Source organism: Alligator sinensis, unplaced genomic scaffold, assembly GCF_000455745.1.
Source record: "Alligator sinensis unplaced genomic scaffold, ASM45574v1 scaffold784_1, whole genome shotgun sequence".
NCBI lineage: Eukaryota > Metazoa > Chordata > Crocodylia > Alligatoridae > Alligator > Alligator sinensis.
The window spans coordinates 845077-869225 of record NW_005842318.1 but is presented as its reverse complement, the minus strand read 5'-3'; the positions used below and the strand labels follow the sequence as shown (position 1 = coordinate 869225).

Genomic DNA, 24149 nt, shown 5'->3' with positions numbered 1-24149 from the left:
TCATCCTAAGTGCTTCCTTTTACCCCAGGCTTCCTCCTAATTGACTTCAAAGCAGATTGATGATCAGCAGCTCTCTGGCATTTCCAATAGTATTCAAAATATTTTCACTTTAGATGAAAAAATATGCTGGGTTACTACATAAGTTGCCATACAGGTAATCATGTGAAGCCGGTGACTAACTTGCTCAGCTGGCAGAAGCTTATTTTTACGTATTTAATAAGATGCAGTTTTCCCACTACTTTAAAACGAACACAGCAGGCTTAACTTCTGATTGATTGGTAATAATTACTCTTCCCTATAAACCCAATTCATGTGAAAAATATTTACCACAGGTATAGTATCATAAAGGATTTTCGGATAAGATTCTCCTAATTTCTTAGTTTTTCTGTTCCAGCGAGCTCCATCCAAGAATAATCCTCGAATGTAGACACCTGAATTAATTTTCAACGAAAAATACAATAAAGCAGAAAGTGAAGTTTAAGAAAAAGGTTTGTTTTGGGACATACTGTAGAGAACAGTGTGAAATGAAATTATATACTTAAGCTTACCCTACAGAGAATAAACCAGAATACTTATACTTGTAAGTGGTACAGCAATATCTGTTCCATATATTTGTATCTGTTCTCTTGCCTGGCACAAAAGACACTGACCCTATCCTCTGATGGGGGTATTACTGCTGTGTTGGGCTCCTCATAAGGCTGAAGCCAACTCTTACACTTTTCTAGTAATCCCTCATGCAAGGATTGGAAAGGAGCAGTCAGCGCCAGAAGCTGGAGTAAAGCACTTAGGTAATTTCAGCTGATATATGGTACTGAAAGTCCTTAATGTGTGAAATACTGGTCAAAAAATAGTTACTTTTTACTGTCTAACTTTCTCTGAATGTTAGTGGTTTTCAGTTAATAAATACACAAAGAACAAGCCATATTTTAAAATAATAAATGTAAAATTGGACAAAATCACTATTTTCATAGGTTATTTATAAAGGTATTGAAGGTTTAAAATCGAATGTCTGGTTTCTCAGTGGACATTAAAAAGGTTTCTAATAATCAGAGGTTCAAATGACAACTGTAGATAAAGGAACAGAACTGGGTATCTCTGGAATATCAGTGTTGTGTGCAAACCTGCAGCTGTCCAATACATTATCCTTTGGTGATAATGTCGCTGTACTGTCTCGGTATTTAAATAGAAAATAACATGGCCAAACAGAATCACCTCAGTCTCTAAGGCGAGAATATTCCTGCCTTGCAATGTAGAGAAACTGAGGGCTCTGCCTACACTGGGATAGGTCAAGCCTCTCACCAGCCCTTGGTTTGTACAACTTAGTCTCATATAACCCTTCACTGAAAATTTAAGACTGCTGTCCTGATTTTTGGTGTTAAAAGCTGAAAACCATTCAGGTGAATCTTCTATTCCACGGAGACTCTTGGCTGCAATGAGAATAAAGGCAGCGAGGGCATCAACAATTGGACTCCAGTAGGAAGTGCATAATAGCCACTTACTTAGCAGAACTTTGCACCAATTTAATTGTTATTTCTGAAGCTATTTATAAGGATTACTGTCACAATTTGCTTCTGCACAATAGTTTGTTTCCATTGGGTTGGCAAACTATCCTGGGGGGTAAAAAATAAAATCATGAAATGAAAAAAAGTAAATGTTGCCTGAATACAGTATTAGTTGAGATTTTCCTATATACTTAAGAGCCGCTCATTGGGACCGGCTAAAACTCTTGGTGAGGAAGAGTTGGTTGATGAAGCTGCAGTATACTATATGGAACAATCCTGCCCAGGTGCGTTGAGGTGGTAATCTTGGTTCTACTAAAAAGATGTGATACAAAGGCCTCTTGTGCAGGCCTTTCTTGGACAGTAATTGAATTAACAAGTTGCCTGCATTTTCCAACCTCCTATGCAGTAAATCAAATGCATCATTTGTTACTACAAAGAATTCATTCACCTGTATACCAACATAAACATATAAAGCCTTAAGTAACTTGTTTACCATCTTCAGGAGCAATTTTGTATTCTTTGTCTTCCAGCACTTCATAATCAAAGCCTAGCAAATCTATTGGAATGGTGTATTTTCTTGCATAGTTCTGCTGGGCACCAGTTAAGAAGGCTTGAGTGAAGAAAAATCCTGAAAGCCAAAAGACTGGAGGCGTTCCATTTTCATACCACAACTGTGCAGCAGAGAAGGGGGGAGAGAGAAGCTAGAATTCATCTTAAAAACATTAGGAATAAAAACCCTGCATTGCTTCATGAACCAGTATTAGTCTCCTGCCCTGCCCTGCCCTCCCCCTCGCCCTCCCTCTTCCCAGGCTGTTATGGACAGCTACAACTCTTTAAATTAATCTCTTTTTTTAATGCCACTGGCTTCTGTAAAAGTACAGTCCCTTCCCTTGAAAATTATTTGGCTTTTAATATAAAGAGTGGCTGCTTCAGAACTTGACCTATTCCAACAGAGATTCAGCAAATGAAGAATCTATTTTATTTTTACTTTATCCTATTTTAGGACCCTATTTGGCATAACCATAATGTGTGTCTGCATGCTGCTGCCAGATTTGTTGGGGATTAATAGCAGACAAAACTACTAGAGGGTATTAATGCAAACAAAAATGAGAGCAGCGTTAAATATTTCTTGGAAACAAGTTTTGGCAATGCCTCATTATTAGTGAGGGACTGGTAAAGCAGCATCTCTGAGGCAATTTGAATGCAGGGCATCTTCCTCCTTAAGCTGTAAGCCTTTTTGGTGTCAGGGATCATAATGCACATGTGCATGCTTGGAGGGATGGTGCCTAGCAAACAGCTGAAGAGAAAGATGCCTAGTGCTGATACCTGGGCCCTGAAGGACAGTGAGAGAGAACTGGAACTGGGGACACCATATCATTTATTTATTTCCCCCATCTTCGGGGTAGCATAAGCAGTACCATTCTTCTTTATAGTGCCTTTCTCTTCCAAGCAAGTTTGTTCTTTGTCTCTGCTGAAGCTACCAACAAAGACTTAAGCTGGTGTCGGTGCTGATGTGAGCTACAGGTTCCTTATGAACTGGCTGAGATTACTAATCTATTAAACAAGAATCAGTTTATTATTTTGTCAGTGCTGAACAACACTTTGTAAATCCTCTGTAGTCCAAATGTGAAAGTTTCCATGGTTCTTGGCTGACCCCATGCAGCCATCCAATTCCCAGCCAGCCTCATATTTGACCCTAGTTACTATACATGAGGGAGTTAAAAAGATTTCCTAACTTCAGCTAGTCAACTGTATTATAAACTTCCATATCTAAGAATTTATATTCCTTTAACTGCTCCAAACACTGCCAGTAACAGTTGTCACTTAAGAGGGCTTTAGTAAATCCATTGCAAGTGATACGGACATTTTAATGCTATGTACAACTGTCTTAACAAGGTGGATGGTACTTTGCAAATCTTAGTTGTGTTCTGTGCACTGATGAACGAATTGCTGTACACTGAACTTCAGTTCAATTAATCATGCAGAGACAATGTGTGTCTACAAGTGTCACCTGAACCAGAAAACAAAATGACTCCTATCAGTCAGAAGAGGTTTTTTATAGCGCATGCTCACCTGTAAGAACTTTAATCTGGCAAGAAAATCATTCACATAACTGCCAAGTGGTTTAAGGCTTGGGTAAGACTTGTTCATCCACATTCCTGGAATTTTGCCTTTCAAAATGCTGTTCACCACTTCTTCCAGTTCAGCAGACATCACCACTAGGCCCTAAAGTAGATTTTGGAAAGTAAGATGTCAGGGTAGTTCTCATTCCACATTTCAAAGCACACCGCCCATGTAATAAAAATAAAAATATTATCCATGTTTTGTCCACAGTGAGAGAGAGACAATTTGAATCAGAAAATCCTTGGGGATCAGGTCTGTGGCAACTTCAGGGTCCTGCAGTCCTACAAAGGCCCAGTATCAAATGGTTCAGAATAAGAGTAAAGAATACTAAATGAAACAACTGCCCATACTGAAAAATTCTTCCAACCCATTATTAGAGCTCAGAAGCATGGTGTTTAATATCACTTCAAAAAAATTTTTTTTAAATCCATACTATCATAACTCTACATGTTCTCATTCGTAAATATTCTCTTCCTCCAAATCTTCCAAAGTGCTGTAACATATAACATGCAACTTGTAGTTAGTTATTTGAAACAGCTTTCCTTCTATTTTTTCTGCCTTTATATCTTTTTTTAAACTCCTCCTCACCTAGCATTATGGGCAAAATAAAACATGAATGGGCTCAAGTTGCCCTTCTCAAGTTGTTTTGGTATTTTGAATGTCTTCATTATGGCTCTGATGCGCCTGCATGTTACCTCTCAGGGCCCAACAGTACTGAGCATCCTCACCTCTCTTTAGAAGCGAGAGAGCTGTGAAACAGCTTAGTGGCAACAAGCCCAAAAGACATTACATACAGGTGAATATTTAACTTTTGATTTTTTTTTTTGGTCATATTTATTAAAAAACTAATGTAAGTGGTGAGAAGAGGTATCATTTTGCCAAATGCTTTGGCTTTCCCTCTGACACACTAATGAAATCATGATGGCTCATATGATCGAGTTCGTGTCTGTAGGTACATTTTTTTTCAAGTATAAAGTAGGGATTTGGGACCCACAAAAAAATCTCTTTCCAAAAACAACTTAAACTATTTAAAAGTCACCAGGACTTTTGGGCCCAGCTCCTCAAGCATGTTTACCCTTGCAACACAGGAAGAAGGTTTAAAGCTGGAAAATGCAAGCAGAGGCAGGTGCCTAGCTGCAGTCTCAAGGTACTTAAGGCAGGATTGCATAGTAAACTTGCCATATAGTGGCACTGCCAAGCAGAAGGCACTTCTTCAAATGGACTAATTGTCATTACTGATTAGCCCACCCCCCACCTTTATTAATTAACCTCTTCACAGGGTTGCACAAATGTGGCTACACTGCATCCAGTTTAGGAAGCAGCCCTCTATGGCCCAGCATGGTGTGCTTGAGGGCTCTACTACCTGGATCATTAAATTTACTGTGTGGATATGGCTTAAGCCCTAGAGAAATGTAGCAGCTGAGGTCTACTTTTGTGCTTGGTATTTGTGGTTGGCTACCACAGTGCTCAGCTCAGTGTCCTGGCTTTTGAGGCCTCCATTCTTAGCCTCCTGCCCCCTCAACTCACTGTACTGGGAGCTACAGGCAAGAGCCAACTTCACCCATGCTGTAGTTACTGACCAAGACTGATTTATAGGGATGGGATCAGGCAGCTTATCCTCCTTCCCCTGGCTAACCACACATTGCCCCACAGTATGTATACAGTAGGATTTAGGCACCTTCAGCAATGCATCTTATTTCATTCAAGCGTCTCCTAGAAAGGCAAATAGGTGAGGTTTGTTGTTTTTGTGTTGTCTCCCCAGGGTAGGTTCAGGGTGCAGCAGCCCACAACTGATGCATGCTGCAGCTCTCTCAGGTGCACTGACAGCACCTTGAGCAACTTTCTTCCCTGAGAAAGGTAGATAGTCTCACAGGTGAGCCCCCCACACTCCTGGATGGGCAGGCAATTTGTTCTCTCCCTACTAGCTCTCAGCAGCTTCAAGCAGGTGCTGCTACAGACTGCACAAGTACAGCATCTCCACTGGCCTCCGTGCAACACCAGGACACATCCCTATGGGCACACCTCCACCCCATCTGGACTGCTCCTAGCTCTCTTCCACCACTACCACAGGGGAATGGTACTGCACTGACGGTGGCACTGGGCATCAGCCGCGCTCTCCCAGTTCATCACAGAGGACAGTATTTTAAAATTCTCATTCTGGGCTCACAGCAGCACCACATGACCTCTCCCAATAGCTGAGTTACTGCCAAGAGGATGGCACGGATGCAGTGAACTGGTGGGGGTGAGGCAGCAGTGCTCCACACACACGGCTACAGCATACATCTCTTGCTTCCCCACAGACTTAGCAGGAGGGAAGGCCCTAGCCTATATACATTCTGGCAGAGGTGCCCTCAGTCTGAGCCCTGACCATATCAAACTTGGCTTCTGCCCTAGAGGCTCAAAGGGTGGAAAGGTAGGGTCACCATCTATGAGTCACAAACCCTGGTCTTTGTCCTGAAAGACCTGCCTTTGGCACTCCACCTAACTCTGCCAGAGGAACGATGGAGGTTAGCTGTAGCTACCATCAGCGGGTAGTGTACTGTGCCGCACACACTGCACTGTGCAGAGGAGGAGGAGGATCCCTGGCATCCTTCACCAGAACCCGTGTCTGACTTCTATGGTGCTTCTTTCCAGTACAGTAGCACGCAGGCCACTCAAGGCTGTTCCCTTCCTGCCTCCCCACCATCTTTTTCCTCTGCTTCTCCGCTCAGGGCAGTCTCTCAAAACACCCAGGGACACTAATGCTGAAAGACAGGCCAGTGGGACTACCATACCCAGGGAAAGCAAGGCCTGACACACCTTGTCTCACATGAAACAGCTGCACACAGCCACAGGGATACCTGTAAGTCAGCCATTTCAAAGGTGAGTTTGGGTTGGGGGGCAGGGTTGGGGTGTGCAGGTGGTAAGGATAATATGATCACCCCACCCCTCCCCACCCAGGGTGGGAGGAGAAGGTGAGGACGGTACATCCCAGAGGTGTGCCTCACCAATTAGTCCTCCAAAAGCAACTTACAAACACAGCTAAGGTAGCAGGGCAGCTCTACAGTTAATGACAGACAGCAGCTCCTTATCTGTAATGCTTGTTGAAAACAGCCAGGAATGCTCTATCAAAGGCTCTGGCAAGCTCCTGGGCCAGGCAGCCAGCCAGCCACAGGTTGCTTCACTGATGACTCCCTGACTTCACATGGCTGATTACACCAGAAATAAAAGTGGATCTCCCAAACCCAGCCCCACTGCTGATCTACTACTCTGTGTCTAGGCACATGTCCATGCAGATGCCAGGGGTATGCATCTGATGCTGTGTAATAACTGGCTGACCAGTCTCAAAACCTACTTATGAAGCAATGGTTGCAGCCAGCCCAGTGCCAACAATCCAGAACATGCACACAATGCTGGTATGTCATGAAACAAACCAGCCAACAGCAGAAATGAGGGTGCCAGTGCTGTGAGGCCCCTGTGTACCACCTAACCTTCAGTCCCAAGGAGCTGCAGGCCATTAACTGACTGCTCCACAGCAGCTCCAATGGACACAATTGCTTCTAGAGGGAGTGGTGAACAGAAAACCAGAGATAGTCCATACTGGCCCTCCAAAAGAAACAGAGGCAAGCTGTAGTGGGCCAAAAATGTGCCTGCATCAGGTGGAGGATCAAGGGAGCTTTGGCTGGGAGGTGTTTATCAGGTGCATGATGCTCCACATACACCTAGCATCTTGGGAAAGATGCACTGGAGTTGTACCTCCAGCATCCAAGTGAGTATAGGTCATTTCTGGTACAGGTCTCCTTCCTAGCACAGAGTTCAGGACTCAGCATGTCACCCCGTTCACATGCTCACTGTATTCTGGTCTTGGGGAGTCTGCAGGTCTGGAGTGATAACTGAACCTCACCCCCAGGATGCCACCCTACACCTTGGCTGCATCATCTCACATCTCTGATAATGAGCAAGCTCAGTGCCCAGCCTCAGAGTATGACAGCAAGTATCTATTTGTAGCTGTGGTGCACAATATAGTAGCCCTACAGAGGCATGACAGAAGTTTGCTAGCATTGCTGGCAAGGGTAGGTGCCTGGCTCCTAGCCTCTCGAATGTAGCCCCTCCTACAGCCAGGATCACCAATCTCTGTTCTCTCCAGCCCTGTGCTGCCATCTCTTCCAGTCTAGAAAGTAACTGAGCAGGGTTATGAATCTAGGGGCAGACAAGAAAGGTTGTGAGCAGAGGAGAAGTGGGGAGCACAGCAGATTCAAAGGCCTCTAGGGAACACCTGGTGGAGATGGTTGCCAGGAAATCCCATGCTGCTTGACAGAATCCAGACCCCAGCCCCACTGACCCCCCTACCACAGCCAGCCCACCACTCATGGGAAAAGAGAGCCTTGGTTCATGATACCACAGCTGCCTTACCACAATGCCCTTCTAGTCCTTAGTCTTCCAGTTCTGGTCCCTCCAGTCATCGAGCCTGCTCCATACCTAGTTTTCTATTCTGTCTGGGATCTTCTCAGGAACCAGTCCTGCACTGTCTGACATATGCTTGTTCTACTTGATCCTCACCCTAACAGCTGCCTCAGACTAACAAGACTAACAAGGGCCTTTATGTGTGTGGGTTAGGCAAGGTCTGTGAACAATCTGGCTGCCAAACACCACTGCAGTGTACTCCTACTGGTTGCAGTTCAAGCATCACTAACTTTTCCTGCCCACAGACAGAAGCTGAACAGGCATTGGCAGAGTCTAAATCACTTTGAGGTGCAAAAGGCCTCTACACCTGAGGCTGCTGATATTTTTACCTGGTAAGTTGCATCTGCATAATGTGCACAGATGCACAGCAGCAATTCCAGAATCAAAATATGTAAAACACTCTCACCAAGTGTGTTACACAGCTAATTGACAAGTAAGTGGCACTTGGATTGCTTGTGATTAAAATGGGATTCTACTGTCGGTGCCCGATTTGGGTGTTGTGAATCCTACTTGGTGGCTAGCTGCCTACAGGTTAGGCCCAGCAATCCTAATCATTGCAACACCTTGCTGTATTCACTTTGTAGAGCTATCCCTAGAAGTGGTTTCTATTCCTAAATTGCTCAAGTACTTTTCACCATTCATGCTAAGTTTTAAAGTGCTAAAACAAAGGGGAAGTAGCTTCTTTGCAGAAACCAGAAGGGTATTTCTGTTACTCTTTTATATTTAGTTATTGGCAGTTGCTCAACACACATGTAATGTATCCACTTGGAACCTCAACTCTTTGAATATCTTAAGTAATAATTTGTTTTGTTTGTGTCTTTGTCATTCTGTCTGTCACGCTCAAAAAACCGTATCTGCGCTCACTTTTCTGGACTTTCAGTGATTGATTTCAATTAGTTATGGTGTACTCTCAGTATCCAAGCAAAAATTGTCCCTTAACACCCTTACTTGAACTTTGACCCATAGCACCCTTGCCAAGGTGAGGCAGAGAATAGACAGCAATTGAATGCAGAAAGAATGGCAAGAGCAAGACAAAATGCAACAAATGAGCAAAGAGGATGTTATAGAAGAGATGCAATGGAAAGGCAAAGGGTTCGCACAGACAATAGAAGACCGACTGAAAGAGTAGATAATAGGTTCCCTGAAGACAAAACAGAGGAACATAGTTGTGGATTGATAAACATAGTGTGGCAATTTTGTAACTCTTTAAACTTCCAAGCTGAAAGACCATCAGATAGCCAATTCCACGGTTGTTGTCATGAGGGTAAAGTGATTCTGCCTCCAAGAAGACTGTCTGGAGTATCTGCGGGACTTGATGACGAATTGGAACAATGAGCATTACCAGAACTTTAAAACAAACATTCAATTGTACAACAGTGCATTGTCTGTTGAGCAAAGGTCATTATGATGAGATGTATGCTTTACGGACCGTGTGGTGGATTGAATCCAAATGCATCGTGCATGGAAAATCATCCATGTCTGAAGAAATATCCAAAGAAATTTACAGAGGGGACACTTGGAAAACTTGATGGATGCCCATTGTATAGAAGAAGACCAGGCAGAACAGGTCAAATTGATAATGAGACAGTGGATAACAGAAATGTGGTATCCTATAACAAGTAGCCTATTTTGCCTGTCATTTTTTACACACTTTTACACTAGTATGTTAATAATTTCAGAACCTTTATATTGCATCAGATTAATGGCTAAATCCTGTGAGCTGTGTGGTACAACTGAAGTGATAGCTCAACATGGCATATGACCTAGCCCTAAATTATTTGTTTTTAAGTTTTGACAAAGCTCACCTTGATTGCTTTCTGGATGTTAATGCAGGAGTCTCTGATGGTATGCAGCAATTTGTTAAATCGCCCCATTTCTTGGACAAGTACAGTGTTCATACTTTGTGTGTAGGTGGTTGGGTATCTCCTCATTGCAGCCTCAATGTCAAAGTCTGAAGGAAGTTTGCTCTGGATGTCACTTGCCACTTCACAAACAATTTCATCTGTTGATCTTGCACCAGAGCCTGATGCTCGAGACTATAAGTAGCCAGAGGTAGAAAAAGAAGTGATCATGTGAATTTCAGTGAATATTTAACTGGAGAAGCACATTTAAATTATTATTAATTAGTATGGATATGGCCTTATTTGTTCTAAGGTAAATGCAAAACATACAAAAGGATTAATCCATTTTTGAAGTTTAGTTACAGTATTATACCCTCAGAGTATACTCAGTAGGTGGCGATGTTCTAAAATAAGTGTTCCATCACATTGTTTCTCTGATTAAATATGTTGTCATTTGCAGTTTTGGAGTAACTGGAGTTTCTCTGAAAGTCACCTGGTTATAAAGAGTGATCACAAACACAAACAGCCAAAGTAATATTCCTCGGGTAGCTTTCTTTAGGTCACAAAAAGAAGAGGAATAAGTAGAGAGATTAAGAGCCTGATCTTGTGCCCTCTTAAATCAATGTTCACAGCAACTCCAGTAAACATAGCATGGGATTTTCACACTAGTAGTGATCATTCCAGCTAGGGTTGTAATGTGCTGGCATAACTTTTGAAGAAAAATTACACTGCTAACACTACACAATGCAAATATTTTATGAATAAAGGGAGGATTTTCTGTACACTAAAGGTAAGGAAACAAAGTAAGTACAACATTTTTACTGTTCTTGTGGCAATGCATGCTACCTCACACATGTGATTAATTAAAATTTGCTCATTTCCTTCACAATGCTGTATGCTTTATTATATCTAGGAGTCTTACAAATGGACAGCTTGTGCTTTAAAGGGAATGTTTTTCAGCATCTTCTGTGACACTTCAGAGATTGCTGTCAAAACACTGATGCTGCAATGACTTGTGGCTCATCCTCTAACAGGAAAGTCATCACGAGGAGAGTCACACACATGCTTGTGCCCTAAATTAGTGACTCATCCATTGTTTACATGCTTTTCTAATGCTATGTTAGATGCTTTAATAATGCCTTTTAAGTTAATATTACAGCTAACTTAGTTAACTTAGGGCTTTGACCTAACTCTCCTCCATACCTTGATACTATATTTCCTTAATTTTAAGATAAGAGGTTCCCCCCATTTAACATGGGGGAAAGCCCCACATCTTAGAAGAGTATGAAGGCGGTGGCACGGGAGGATGGTTGCTGTGGCTCAGGCTCCAGCCCCTACCCAGGGTCCAGCCATAGCTGTAACTGCTGGCCACCCCCTCCCCCACCTTTGCACTCCACCATAGGCCCCTGAAGCCTCTCCTCCCTTAACTTCCCCTCCCACCGCTTCTGCTCCTCAGCCTGCCCTTCTGCATCCCCTCCTTTCCCTTGCTCCACACCAGCAGTTTCCATGCATGCTGCGGTCTGGGACACTGAGCACGGCCCTAGTATGGCCTGTAGCAGCAGCATGCAGCCTGCATGGCCACTACAGGGGCTGGGCTGGGGTTGTGCTCAGTTTCCCAGGCTAGAATGGGAATGAAGCATCCCAGCACAAAGCAAGAGTAAGAAGGGGAAGCGGGGAATAGAGCCTGTTGCGGGGGAGGGGGGAGGAGTGAGGAGCAGAGCCTGGGGGAAAAGGGGAGCCTGACTCTGAAGGCAGGTAGGTAGCAGGGGGGCAGGCAAAAACAGGGGACAAGCTTTGCGATTTCCCCACACCACTTGCCTCCTAACTGCTTACAATGGTGTGGGGGATGAATTAAAGACAACCCTCCAATAATTAGGTTCTATACCTGGAAAATTATAACAAATTAATACATTTTCCATGTATAGATTCTAATTATTGGGGTGTTGTCTTAGATTTGAGTAAATGGAGCATTCATTTGGTTTGTGATTTTGTATATTGCAATTACAAGGAATTAATTATCTTCCACAGAAGATACACCAGTACAATAGCAAGTTTGTAGCCACAATGGAGAAATGGAGAAACCAGATGAAACATCTTTGAACAAATAAGTACAATAGAGCTAAACAATAATAAACCCATTAATGATGTACATTGTGAGATGACTAAAAATTATTCACAGCCACAAGGCATTTACATACCTGTGTAAGAAGAATGTTATCAAACAACAGCTGCGTTTCTGACTGATCCTTGGTAATATCAGCATTGGCATTCATCCCAAAAATCTCTGGGGAAGGGTTCAGTGGAAGGGTCTTTGTATATTCGATATAGCTTTGGTACTGAAAGGATTTATGTTAGGAGATTAAAAAGATTCAAAGATCAAATAAGGCCCAGAAGAAATGCAAAGCAGCCTACTTCAGTTGAGGTTCAAAGAAAATATTCCAGATGCCCCTAATGTAGTCAGCATTGTTTTAAACAGAACCAAACTCTGAGCACCTAACCAGTAATAGTATTTCCCTTCTGCCAAGCCTGCCAGAGTGGTCATCGTCATCTAGCATCAAGTTAACAAATCCAATGGCCTCAACCCTAGGGTAGAACTCTGTTCTTACACTGGGCCCATCAACATGACAACTGAGCACTTCAGACTGTCAAAGGTTAAGGTGATGGCAATTCACTATTTACAGCAGAATAGTTATAGCCTGTCTTTCTTAAAATGCCATCAAAGCACTAACGCCCAGATGTCAAAGGCATTTGGGTACCTAACTCCAATAGTGCTTGCATCCCATTTAGGTACCTAATTTTAAATACCCTGAAGGATCTTAGCCTAACAGGATTTCAGTGCTTAGATACCATCATGATAAGCATTAAGCAGGGGTGTTAAACATACAGTCCATGGAGGCATGTCATCTGGCTTGCAGGGTAACCCCCCACCCCCGACCGCATTCAGTCTGCATGGCTCATTGCCACAGCTCCTGGAGCACCTGTGGCAGTGGTGTGAATCCTCGTGGTTTTGGCACAGCTCTGGAACTGAGGAAGTTAATGCTGCTTGCCTCCTCACCCCTTACCTGCTACCAAAATCAGTTTTTAATCACCCCTGGCAACTAAAATTGGCAGTAGGGGAAAAGAGGGCGTAAGCAGCAGCAGTGTTAACTTTCTAGGCTCTGGAGCTGCGCAAGAAGTCCCACAGTCTGGGTCCAGCTTGTGGGAAGCCTTGGAGTCTGGATCCAGCCTGGGGAGGCTCAAGTTTCACACCCCTGCACTGAACAATAGGACAGATTCAAGTCAATGTAGTTTAGCTCAGTTGCAGTATGAATTATCCCTACATTATGGCACTCAGTTTAAGCCTTAAATCTTTAATATCCATTACGTGTAAACATCTTCATTTTGGGTGACCAATATGAAACTTTCCACAGCCCTGTTTTTTGGAGATGCTAAGTACCTACAACTTCCAATGAAGTCAACAAGAGCTTTGGACCAGCTTGCCTAAAGCAAGAAAGGGACAGTTTGTCACAGAGGGAACTAGATCTCTACAATATGTTCCCAGGGCCTCAGACTAAACCACTAGTTTGCTCTACTTCAGTATTTTATGCTATATTGTTTTTATGTCTAATACAATTGATAAGGTTTTCTGGAACTGAATGACTTGCACACAAGTGTCAGTCATTTATAACAATTTATTGTAACAATTTTCTGAAGCAGGTTTTTTCTAGTTAGTCCTATTTATTACAAGTCACTCTCCAAGGAATTGGCAGAATGACAGTGTGGGACACAAGCAAGAGGCATGTAAGAAAAGCAGCATGAAGGAAAGTTATTTATGATTAAAATGACCATGATGTGTCTTTTTTTATTTTTGTCCATTTAATAATTTTTAAATACTTACATCTCCTTCAGTTGGGGCAAAATACAGGCCACTGGCATCAAATTTATAATCTAAATCTGTAACAATTTCTGAATTGTAGAACTTGTTCAGAATGCTACGGAGTGTACGCCGATCCCAGTCATCAGTAACTCTGCCACCATAATTGCATTCACCAGTCATATAGCGCAGGGCATCATACGGCAGCTCCTGAAGCACAAAATCATCTGAATTGTTTCTTTTTTTTTTTAACATAGCTACACTAGAGGCCTAATCATTATACCTTTCTGTTCTGTGAAGTTCTCAACCACTAAAGAAATTCTGCTTCCTGAGTACAGCCGATATTACTCCAAGATAAATTTAGGCTATATTCAACTATTATTAGGGGGAACATAAGCAGTGGTCTGACCATACCCACTTCAAGTCCATCTAATCTATATTTTAGAATGCATGGCACCTTTCCATACATCATATTAGAGTATGATCCAGATCTACCTTGAAGGATTAGAAGAATTTAGGTGCTTAAATCACAAAAAGCAATCCAGACTAAACCTACTCTTAAAGCAAAGTTCCCCAGGGCTAGGGACAGAAGTTGCACATAAGCCAGTTTAAGTGATCAGCAACTGGTTTAAACCTGTAACAGAATTAGGGCTATTAATTAATCACAATTAACACCCACAATTAACACGTTAATCTGCTTTTGCATTAATTTTTTTAACATGTGTTAATTGCTGCTGGTGATGGTGGGGGGAAAGCTGCTCATGCTGCTCTCCCCTCACTGCTGTGTGCTTGCCTGTGTGCTGGCGGAAAAGAGGCCCCTTCCCTTCCCCCCCCCTCCCCCCCCAGCAGCCAGGCAGAGGTGGGGGGCATGGCCAGAGGCTGGCTGGCATGGCCCCCCTTAGGCGACGGGAGCACAGAAGGGGGTTATTTCCCCGCTCCTTCCAGCGTCTGGCAAAGGGGTCAGGGAAGGAGCTTATTCTGCCACTCACCCCGCACAGGGAGCAACTGGAGGCAGTGGCAGTCAGGGCTGGCAGACCCCAGCTATGGTCCACTGGGGGCAGAGGAGGGAATAAACCCTCTCCCTGTCCCCTCTGCCTCAGGGGGCCATGCTGATCAGTGTCTGGCCATGCCCCTTCCCCCACCGCTGCAGCAGCAAGGGGGAAAACCAGGCAGACTCTGGCTCAGGTCCATGCTAGTGGGATACAAAGTGGGGAATTAAACCCCCTCCCTGGCCAATTCATTCCAGGCTACTGCCAGGGCCAGCCCTGCCCCCCCAACACAGCTTCCCTGCAGCCAAGGGCTGCTCTAGTGTCCCCTGGCTTCTGGCCTGAGCCACTGCAGGCATGTGCCTGCATTCCCTAAGTGAAAAGGGAATGCCTACTCACTTGCAAATTAGTTCAATCTAGGCAGGTTAAACTAACTTGCAAAGACTGAATCAGTTCTAGCTCCGGCTTTTTGCATGTCTGTCCCTAGCCCAGGTGCCTACATATGGGCAGAAGCAAGCTAGATGCTGCATCCTCCCACAGTATCTACCATGTACCTGAGCTCAACCATGTTTCAAATCTGTTTCTAGGAAGCACCTAACCTCTGTCCAAGTCCACATAAAAGCCTCGGCTGATAGGCAACCCTGCCCCCAATTCTAACTTTTAATTCCTTTTAGATGTCTTCCTTTTGCTTGTGGGATAGTCTTCCTTATTTTTCAGGGGAATCTGAATGCATCTCTCACACTACACAAGCCTAAGTCCCTAACCACCACGCTGGGGGTGAGTCTAGAATGAAAAGGTGAGGGCACTACCCCAGCCGCTTAGTGAAGCTTGGTAGGTGATACTGATACCTGTCCTTGAGTTTCTCTCTTATTTTTTCTAGTTTTGCAGTTGCATTTTTCCTGTGTTTTATATGCTTTTTTAATCCACAATTTCTTTATCAAGACCACTCAAACAAGGAAGGAAACAATGCAAGCATACAGCAAAAATGACACTATGTAAAAATACTGTCAAAAGCAATGTAAACAAACAAGATATCAAGGAAAAATAGATTTTCTCCAATCTATTTTACAATAAAATAGTAAGAGCAGTGCATAGCTTTTAGTGAGCACTTGTCATCCCAAACTCTAAAAGCACTTTAAAACCCAGGTATTGTTATATCCATTTTACAGATGGGGAAACTGAGGCATGGGAAGGTGAAATCACTTGCCACCCAACAAGTCAATGGGAGAACTGGATATAATACTCAGTTCCCAGTTTAGTGCCTAGGCAACTAAGCATCCTCTCTCTCCCCAGCCTCTGCCAAAGTTAAAAAAAGAAAAATAAAAAGGGCACAGGTTGGAAAGTAGCCAAATTTACACAACAGGTCAGTATCAAAGCTTGAAATATAATCCAGATGCCCAAGTGCTAGCCATGTGATCTCTTGGCTGAGTCACATACAGTTACAATACTATTTGATACAGCATCTGAAGATAAGAATGTGATTATTCCATTGGTGGCATCTCTTTAAGAACTATAATCCAGAATCTCTTTCAGAAACAATACAGGAAGTTCCAACAAACAAGATAAGTATATGGAGCAAAACTTGCTCCACTGCATAGAATAACATCTAGTTTGCTTGTATGAATGTTCCCTAAATGAGTTACTGGGTTGAACTTGGCATGCAGTTTCACTGATGTATTTTTGATATTTGTATACCCCCAAAAAGATAAATTATAACCAGAATACTACTATGTTTAGAAATAAATGCTGCAATTAGGCCTTTGTTTTTATGAAGTACCACTATTGGATGTATATGCATTAATGATGTCATACAGAACAAAATGGATAATATCTTTGCTTTACTTTACCTCATACTGGCTTTACTGAACCTCATACTTTACATTACTTTACCTCGTACTGGTTCAGGAATATGTGCAGCTGCTGTACACTAATTCGCAGATCAGTCTCATTGAATTCATATGGAATATTCCAACCCAGCGGTCCAAATTTCCGCCTTTCTTGAGCCAGTGCATGGAAGAAACAGAGGCCATACAGCAACTTCTTGAATTCAACCTTTTAACAGAACATTACAATATGATTAAGTCACATCATTTCTTCTCTAAATGTTTCCACTTTCTGATGCCCCCATATATTGGGGTACAGGGTGGAACTTAATAATATATGGAGAGTTAAGGAATGTCTGCCTTTGCAGTCCCACAACAGCCTGGATTCCTCTGCAAAAGTATCATTTGTGAAGCATTTAATTTCAGAATATAGCCATCGGTTTTTCACAAATTATGGTTTTAAGAATCTTTGTAATCTTACAAATATTCTACAAGTAATTAAGTTAAACAGACTTTTATAGTATTTTAGTAAGATCACAGCACACCACTTTTATTTGCAGACCTGGTTTTGTAAAATATTGTTCCTACTGTATTTTCCTTTTTCTGGATCCAGATGTGTTTTGGTTGTGGTATATTCCTAAAAACCCTTTTACAGCTAAGAACTGTGATTTTTAATTAAGATAATTTAGTCAGATATACAGCTTCAGTTAAATGCAACTATCTTTATTATTTAAGGATAGCAGAATATTGTAAACCAATTTTAGGTCAAACGTACTAAAACACAAAAAAATAATTACAAAAAGAGTAGAGGATTTCCCAGTCTACTTACTTAGAAAAAAAGATACTTATGATTGATGTCAATCAACCAATGCATCATTTCACACTCATATTTCAATGAGGAAAAAAAAATTATGATTTGAATGAAAGGTAGAATTCAAAAACAGCATTAGATTCAGTTAATATTCTGTAACAGATTCCCCAACTTTGCATGGTTGTACTGGGAAATGACTTGCTTTTGACTTTTAAATAGTAAGCTGTATTATTAATGGCACACTACAAAATCTCTGCTGGCAAGGAATGAGAATAGTGGTAAAATAAAAATAAAATATTAATAAAATTCACTTCACTGCAGAGCAATCAGTAATCAAAACCAGCTTCATTGCAGTGCAGGTAGACTACTTAATTTGATAGTTTTTACCCAGCACACATGAATATAACCACCAGAGTCCACTTTAGCTGCTTTATAGGAGGAGTGAGATAACAAGACTAATAATACATTACTAACAGGCTTATTGCAAGTGTTGAAAAATTCAGGGTCAGAGATTGGATCCATCAGATACGAACGGATGATATTAGCCCGTAAACCTTTTGGTGCTTCATTAGTCATTTTCACTCCATTTTGAAGTACAGACACAGGGAAATTTGGAGATGGGTAACTGGTGAGCCAAAGTCGGAAATCTGGATGAGTTGTATCAGGATTAAATTCCTAAAAGAAAGCACCACACAAAATTGGAGAATGCAACCCGAATGGAATAAGAAATATTATATATGTCAATACCTTTGAAAACAAGCCTAGCTGCAAAAATCTGATAATGTACAAATGAAATGCTTACGTATGACTAGTTTAAGGCATAATTATAGTTGGAACCACAGTCATACATGGAAATTTCCATTTTAAAGCTGCTCTACTTTACTTGGACCTATCTGAATCTTTAGGGATATAAGCAAAAATTTTCCAGGAATTATCTCAATGTGAAGGTCAATGTTTGAGGAATGTATGAGCAAAGACAGTACAGACCTTTCTATGTACAAAAGAATATATAAAAAACTATACTGTCTTTATTAATAAAATAATCATTTCAAATTCAAACTTGTCATAATAAAGCTGTAAGAATAAGAATAACAATTCAAAATTCATGGTAGAGCTATGCACTTCATTAGTTTGCAGGAAAAAGACCCACTCATACCCTTTTACATTTGTGTCAATTAGAAAGTGCAAAGCTCCTCAGAGTCTCAATCGCCAAAAATCTATACATATTTAACCTTAACCGTAAATATAAATTTTGCCAGGCTGGGGCCAAGGCTTACAGGAAATCTCCTTACCGCCTTCTGTATCTTTAGAAGGGGATTTTATTTCCCAATGAGCAAAACATTGTTTCATTTTGTTTTGTACAAGAATACTAAATATTCAGCTTTCAACACCAGGGACTATATGTCCTCAGCTGCAATTGGAGGAGGCCAACGGTAGCTGTAAGGCTGCTGTCTATTACAACCAGTGGCCAGTCCAACAGTACAGAATTACCAAGCAGAAGGATGTATGAGCTCCACACTCTTTGTTTCAAAAACACTTCATGCATCAGAAGCAGAAAGAAAAGACTGCTACAGAACCACCATTATGGAGATTCCTCTTATGTAGAAGGAACGCTCAAGAAGTAGGTTAAGTTGGCTTTTTGGCCTTCTTATACGCAAAGAAGACCTGAGAGTCAGTCCCTAAGTTTTACTAAAAGAAAATACAACTGAGTTATACCTCACAGACTTTTTCCAGTGTTGGCATCCATGAGGTTGCTAGGTGACAGTTTTGCAGAACTACCCAGCTGCCTTCCTTCACTGCCTTCTCTATCATTTTCATGGCTATGGGACCTTGGCCTTGGCCAAGTGACAGGGAGCTAAGCTTTGAGCCCCCATATCCCTGCAAATACACACAGATTTTAAAATAATGAAAATATTACACAGATTCACAAAAACACACTGAACACTCTGGTATAATTTACATCCACATTTTTTATAAAACAAGAAAAAAAACACAAACATTGAATTCAAGCTAATTCAATAAAATACAATAAATACATTTCTAAACTACAGAAAGACTATACACAACGCTTCAATAAGAAAGCATCTCTCATTTTAGAATCATCCCCCAAAAAAGGACCTCAGCGCTTAAAAAAGGTTTGACGTCTGTGAACGCGTCCACACATTGCCCTACAGAGACGTAGTGATGTGCTACACCACTGTACAGTGCGCGATGGCAACGTAGCGATCATGCATTTCTACACATGATCGCCAACTACGTTGCTGTAGGGGTACACTCCTCGGGTATAGTGCACTGCTACGGTGACATACCAGCGAAATCAACCCATGTACTGCACACACGGCATGGTAACTGCCCATACTGCGCCATGCTTTAGTACGTCCAAAAGGAAATATTAAAGCATGGCGCCATAGCAATGTCACTGTACAATGACGTGTAGACGTGCCCTACAAATCCAAAACTGTGATCCAAATCAGCCCTCTAACCTAAGTGATACTTCAACTGAGCAGACACTTCCCTATTTGACCTGCAAATTCCTTATGTTCCTGGACTCTGCACATGCCCAGAACTACAGTGAACAGAGCAACTCAGCACCTACCTACTTACTAGCCAAAACCAACTGGGATTCAGGCACTTACAGTACGAAAGTATTTTATTGGTGTTAGACCTTATTCTTTCATTTGTTTTGAGGATGACCTCCTTGGAGTTTTAAATAAGAAACTAAAACCTTTTTAAGGCAGAAGGCTTTCTGAATCCATATGAATGGGTCTAACTATGTGAACCTTCTTTCTTGATCCTGCTGTTGACAAGAAAAAGGAAACTTGAGAGCCAAAGCAGGCAAGGGGGTGAGCCAAACAGATCAACTGACACAAATGGTTTAGTGGAAGAGACCCAGAGGGACAGCCATTTATAGTAACAGAGCAGGCATTGGAAAGGAGACACTGGAGGGAAGGGGACTATCCAAGGATTTTTTTTTGCACACTGCCAGCTACATGAAAATCTATAAAAAGATTTGGTATGCTTTAAAAGACTATTTGGTGATGATCTGCTGCTTCTCCTTAAAACCTGCCAGGCAAATTCTGCTCCTACATTTAAAATTAAAATATCCAGACTGAAGACAAATAAACATCATGTAACACATGACAACATTATATTAAGATAAATATTATCCTTTACATTTTAAACTCTTCACGGCAGGGACTATGATTTCTGTCAATAAATGTCTGAAAAGCACTTTGCTTATCATTGGTGCTACCAGAATACACTAACTAAAGTGTTAGGCATGGATCACCCTAATAACATAGAGCCTCCTTATATTGACAGCATTTTCCCATTGGTATAAAAGTGCACCTCACAACATTTGCTTAGCTAACTCTAATCAGCAAAAGAAGTGGCATTCCTGCAGCCTCCAGTTATCTTCATTAGAAGAAAGGTGTTTGTAATATGTAGCTTTGAAGGGACTGACTGAAAAGGGAAAAGGGAAAAGAACAGACTAGATCCTGAATTTTCTAGTCTTAATTGGGGGGGGAATAATTGATGTCTTGATTCATTTCCCTTTTTTAATTTTATTTTCATAAATAATTAAAGAAAACATGATTAAGATGCATTAGAAAGCTGGTCATTATAGGATTATCAATTTATTAACTGTCATTCTGGTACTCAGGATGTATACTGAAATGAAAATTTGCACCATGTAATGTTGATGTATTTAATTTATAGTGGGCATGTATAACATGCATATATATATGTTATCACAAGCACTAAACTAAATGGCTGTAACTGATGCTACTGCACAGTAGTGCTGTTTCACACATTTTAGGTGAGACTAATCCACAGTAGACTAATTTTACTGTGCTTTAGTATGGTTTTTGCCTGCCGTGCAAATGCCCAGTAGAATTAGTCTACTGCACATGAGGTGTCTCATGTAAACATGCCTGGTATATTTTAAACATAGCTCAAATAGCCTTCTTGTTTATTCCATTTCAGTAAACCAGCCATTCGCTCTAGCTACACGTCCATTTGATCTGGAACTATAAAACAGACACCTGCAAAAGGCTTCTCAGAACACTACTAAAAACTGCAGGGTATATGTACACAACTGGGTGAGTAAAGATTTACAACATACCTACACTCTCAATAGCACAGAGTTATGACAGTAAAAGCCAAGTTCTTTCTCTATGCAATCTTTCCATTTTCCATTACAGATTACATAAAGTTACCATTTAAGCAAATCTTGAAATCACAAAAAGAGAGAAGATGCAAGAATTATTGAACATATAATATCTTACAAAGAGCTAAACATGTACTCTTCATTCCTACAAAAGCATCTACTGACATTCATTAGTGCTTCAGGTGGAAAAGGATCATAAAAACTGGTATAGTGTTTTTTTTAAAAGCTGGACATATACTACATAGGTTTTGTTGAACATTCTTAACAATTTAGGTTTAAAATGATTATTTCATACATATAAGAATGATATCTTAATGTAAATTTATGAATGTTATTATACCTGGTCATCTGCAAACTTGAGTAGGGCAGCCATGGGGTCAGAACCAGGAGACAGAACAAAAATCAGTGGTGCACAGCAGTGACTGTCAGAAAATGCCTTAGACAAATCAAACGGAGGTGGCTCAATAAATGGACGATGCAGATAACCAACAATAAATTCCTGCACCATGGGGATAATCTAGAAAATCAAAATGCAAAACACAAAAAGAACATATTCCATGAAGTATCCATGTGTTAAACATTAAGCTATGTCTTTCCTAATATTTTACTATAAATGTCAAACAAATTACTCTTGTGCCTAGAATTCTGCATTGGAATAATCCTATTAAATTCAGTAGGTTAACCACGTATGTAAATCTCAGAAGGATCAGGGTCCAAGTTGGAAGACTCAGCAAAAAAGACCAACGGAATCCTAGATAATGAGCAATTGCCTTTTTTTCTTTGACCCCAAAGGTCAATGTTGAAGTAGATTGGCAGGCAGGTGTAGAAAGCCAGAAGGTCAATGTTGAAGTAGATTGGCAGGCAGGGGTAGAAAGCCCTGAATGCTACTGCTCTTGTTTTATCTCTATAATGAATAGAGGATTTGATTTGCTAGGACTATCAATCAAACATCTTTCACAGATGCCAAAACTGACCCTGACCCAGAAAGTGAATCTGTGTAGCACTCCCTTACACTCCAGTGGAGTCCTCCAAAAGTCAACAGTTTTGAGCAGACATGAGTTCAAGGCTGTAAGGCAACACTTACAGACTCAAAGCCCAAGACCTTGATCTTAGACCCTGCTTCATTTTAATACCATGGACAGTCTCAATAAAATTAAATATGTATATCTGTATAAGCAGGGTCTAAATATAGATTTGGACTTGCATCCTACCATTAGTGGTTATTTTGAAAACAAACATGAGTAATAAACATTTACTTTGGGTATGCCCAGAAAAAAATAGGGCCAGGTTTTCGGTTTCATAATTTTTCATGGCACAGTTGCTTTGCATATCTAGCAATGCTAAAAGGTTTTGCCCATCTCTGAAGCAGTGTAGTTAAAAACAAGCACTAGATTTTTTTACCTTATATTTTCCCCTTTTCTGTCAAAAGAGAAATGCAAAATCTTTTGAAAATGCTCTATTAATGGGTTAAACTGAACATCAGACTCAGCAATTTAAAGTTTAAGTTTCTGATAATGTTTAGATTGTTAAATATATAACTGTTTACTATATATAACTATACTGAATTAATATTAGATTTTGGGTATTAACTTTTATATGTCTTGATGTTTTAAAGATCAAATGTGTATCTTCTACATTGTATTGACATAATTAATTTGACTTTTGCGTTCAATAGACATATCTTGGACTGAGTGCTGAGAAGGAAACAAATGAGGGGGGGGAAAAAACACCCATCTGACCCTATCCCTCCTGATTCTGTTGGTTATCATAGACTCACCTGTGTTTTTTCTTAATTAAAGCACTCTTATATTTACAGGTGGGAGCAATGTAACTAATTAATCAAGTGTCTTAAATCTGACAGGGAAGAACAAAGCATGACCACTGCACTGGTTAAGGTGATAGTAAGTCAGCAGCAGTCTTTGCAGATGGAGGCTTTCTTGCAAGAGCTTAGTTTGGCATCCAAACATTTGATTGAGTTTAGGGAAATGTATGATTTTGAGAATCGTGTAAAAACCTTCAAAAACTGGCCTTTTATGGGAAACTGCAAATGCACCCCTGAGAATGTAAGTTTGAAAATGCTTAATTTGGGCTGTAGCTAAGAACTATTTTCAGGCAAAAAGTAAGAGATTATGTAAAGCTTCAGTACAGCTCCGAAGTACTCTGACTACCACTTTTCCTGGTAGACTTTACTTTCACTTATTATGCTATCAAACTACTTTCAAGTCCGAATAGAGTTGGGAGTTTCAATCAACCCTCTGAAGGCAAGAAAATAAAATAATGCTTTAACACCATTGTCCATACTCTGTTGAATATAGATGAGTGACTTTTTTTTTTTTTTCTTGTAGACTTTGAAAGGAAGTCTAACTTACAAAGCATAAAGAAGATGAAGAAAATATTTTTTTTCTCTAATATATGAATTCCATGGTACTTGTAGGTTAACTTTGTTTTGCAATCTAGAGCATTAAATGACTTAAATCTAAAGTGGCATGCTATTGAAATACCTATCCATGTATATGCTTGTGTTACTCAGAACCATGGCAATATGCTAATTTGAGGCTATAAAGGCAGTGGGGGGGGGGGGCGTTTTCTCCCCCCCCC

At 41.0% G+C, this 24149-nt stretch overlaps 2 protein-coding genes across 2 annotated transcripts in view; one reads left to right on the top strand and one right to left on the bottom strand.

The window, feature by feature from the left end:
* The window catches only part of DNAH7 (dynein axonemal heavy chain 7), a 214406-nt gene that overhangs the window by 539 nt on the left and 189718 nt on the right, over positions 1–24149 (bottom strand). Inside the window, exons 55-64 of the mRNA XM_006028533.2 lie at positions 21892–22068; positions 19100–19261; positions 17858–18058; positions 16640–16801; positions 13788–13973; positions 12109–12246; positions 9875–10105; positions 3576–3728; positions 1996–2173; positions 328–431 (exon numbers count right to left, since the gene is read on the bottom strand). Coding sequence (XP_006028595.1) covers positions 328–431; positions 1996–2173; positions 3576–3728; positions 9875–10105; positions 12109–12246; positions 13788–13973; positions 16640–16801; positions 17858–18058; positions 19100–19261; positions 21892–22068 — 1692 coding nt within the window. The remainder of the gene's footprint in view (positions 1–327; positions 432–1995; positions 2174–3575; positions 3729–9874; positions 10106–12108; positions 12247–13787; positions 13974–16639; positions 16802–17857; positions 18059–19099; positions 19262–21891; positions 22069–24149) is intronic.
* The window catches only part of LOC106722454 (baculoviral IAP repeat-containing protein 5.1-like), a 5138-nt gene continuing 4414 nt past the window's right edge, over positions 23426–24149 (top strand). The window contains exon 1 of the mRNA XM_014522216.1: positions 23426–23614. Coding sequence (XP_014377702.1) covers positions 23426–23614 — 189 coding nt within the window. The remainder of the gene's footprint in view (positions 23615–24149) is intronic.